This window comes from Echinops telfairi, unplaced genomic scaffold (genome assembly GCF_000313985.2).
Source record: "Echinops telfairi isolate 266 unplaced genomic scaffold, ASM31398v2 ScPeMD7_7420;HRSCAF=8458, whole genome shotgun sequence".
In the NCBI taxonomy this organism is placed as follows: Eukaryota; Metazoa; Chordata; class Mammalia; order Afrosoricida; family Tenrecidae; genus Echinops; species Echinops telfairi.
The window spans coordinates 52,665,859-52,667,029 of record NW_022111320.1 but is presented as its reverse complement, the minus strand read 5'-3'; the positions used below and the strand labels follow the sequence as shown (position 1 = coordinate 52,667,029).

At 62.3% G+C, this 1,171-nt stretch overlaps 1 protein-coding gene across 1 annotated transcript; it reads left to right on the top strand.

Annotated features, from left to right (window-relative positions):
• Positions 1-510: 510 nt before the first annotated feature.
• IQCF6 (IQ motif containing F6) lies at positions 511-870 on the top strand. The gene has a single exon (XM_004715194.4). It carries the CDS (start codon positions 547-549, stop codon positions 868-870), a length of 324 nt encoding a protein of 107 aa, XP_004715251.1. The 5' UTR covers positions 511-546.
• Positions 871-1,171: the final 301 nt, after the last annotated feature.

The window sequence follows — 1,171 nt, the reverse complement described above, 5'->3', positions numbered from 1 at the left end:
AACCGGCCCCCTTTCTCGGGGGAGCGGATCAGGGCACGCCGGTCAGTGGTCCAGGGATGGGAACCGATAAGTACAGAGAGTGGACAAGCCAGAGGGCCCCACGCTGACGAGGAGAGGGGAGGACAGGGGACCTATGGCAGGGTGGACCAGCCATGAAGGGCTGGCTTGGGTGCAGATGGGTGGAGTCTAATGATGGTTCACAGTTGAGGGCGGGGCTGGGACTCAGGTGGCCCACCTGAGAGATAAGTGGGACTCTACAGACCCAGGACATGGATAGGAAGAATGAGAGTGAAGCCCCTAGTGGAGAGATCCAACCCACAGAGGAGGAACAGAGTCTAAAGGTGAGCGGGGTGGGGAGGGGTGGTGGAACTAAATTGGGTGGGTTCTAGAAACAAGAGCTCAGGGCCACCTGGGACAACCCCCTTTAGCCCCCAAGCACCAGCCGGGGACACGGGGAGTAAGGTGGCCCTGCGCATCTCCGTGTTCTTCCTCCCCCATCAGTCAGAGAAGGCGGCCACGAAGATCCAGGCGTGGTGGCGGGGCACCATGGTGCGCAGCTCCTTGCTGCACATGGCGCTCAGGGCCTGGGTGATCCAGTGCTGGTGGAGGTCCCTGCAGGCCCAGAGGCTGGAGCGGAGGCGGAGCCTGGCGCTGAGACTCTACACCTGTCAGGAGTGGGCGGTGGTGAAGGTGCAGGCCCTCGTCCGCATGTGGCAGGCCCGCCGACGCTTCCACCAGGCCCGCCAGGCAGCCTGCATCATCCAGTCCTACTGGCGCTGGCACAGCAGGCAGACCCGAGGCCTGATCCGGGGCCGCTACGAGGTCAAAGCCAGCAGGCTGGAGCTAGACATCGAAATCCTCCTGACCTAGGGCCCTGGCGGGCCGAGGAGGCTGGGTCTCTTGCCCAATAAAGACGTTTACTGGCTATAGACTTGCCCCGTGGAGATCAGACATGTGGAAGAAGGATTAGCTCCCAACTTTCCGGCCTCCCACCCAAAACAGCACCCTACCTGCACCCCACTATGGTGTAGTCTGCACCCTCTGTCCCGGGGTGCCACTTTAGGCCCCGTTCCCAAATGACAGGTGTGACCTTCCCGGGGGTGGGAGTGGGGTCTAAAAGACAAGACCCCGGCCAAACTCAGGGGCCTCAGCCAACCAGTGTCCAGCCAGC

Coding starts and splice junctions, on each gene's coding strand:
- IQCF6 (XM_004715194.4), top strand. CDS start 547: ATGGTGCGCAGCTCCTTGCTGCACATGGCGCTCAGGGCCTGGGTGATC.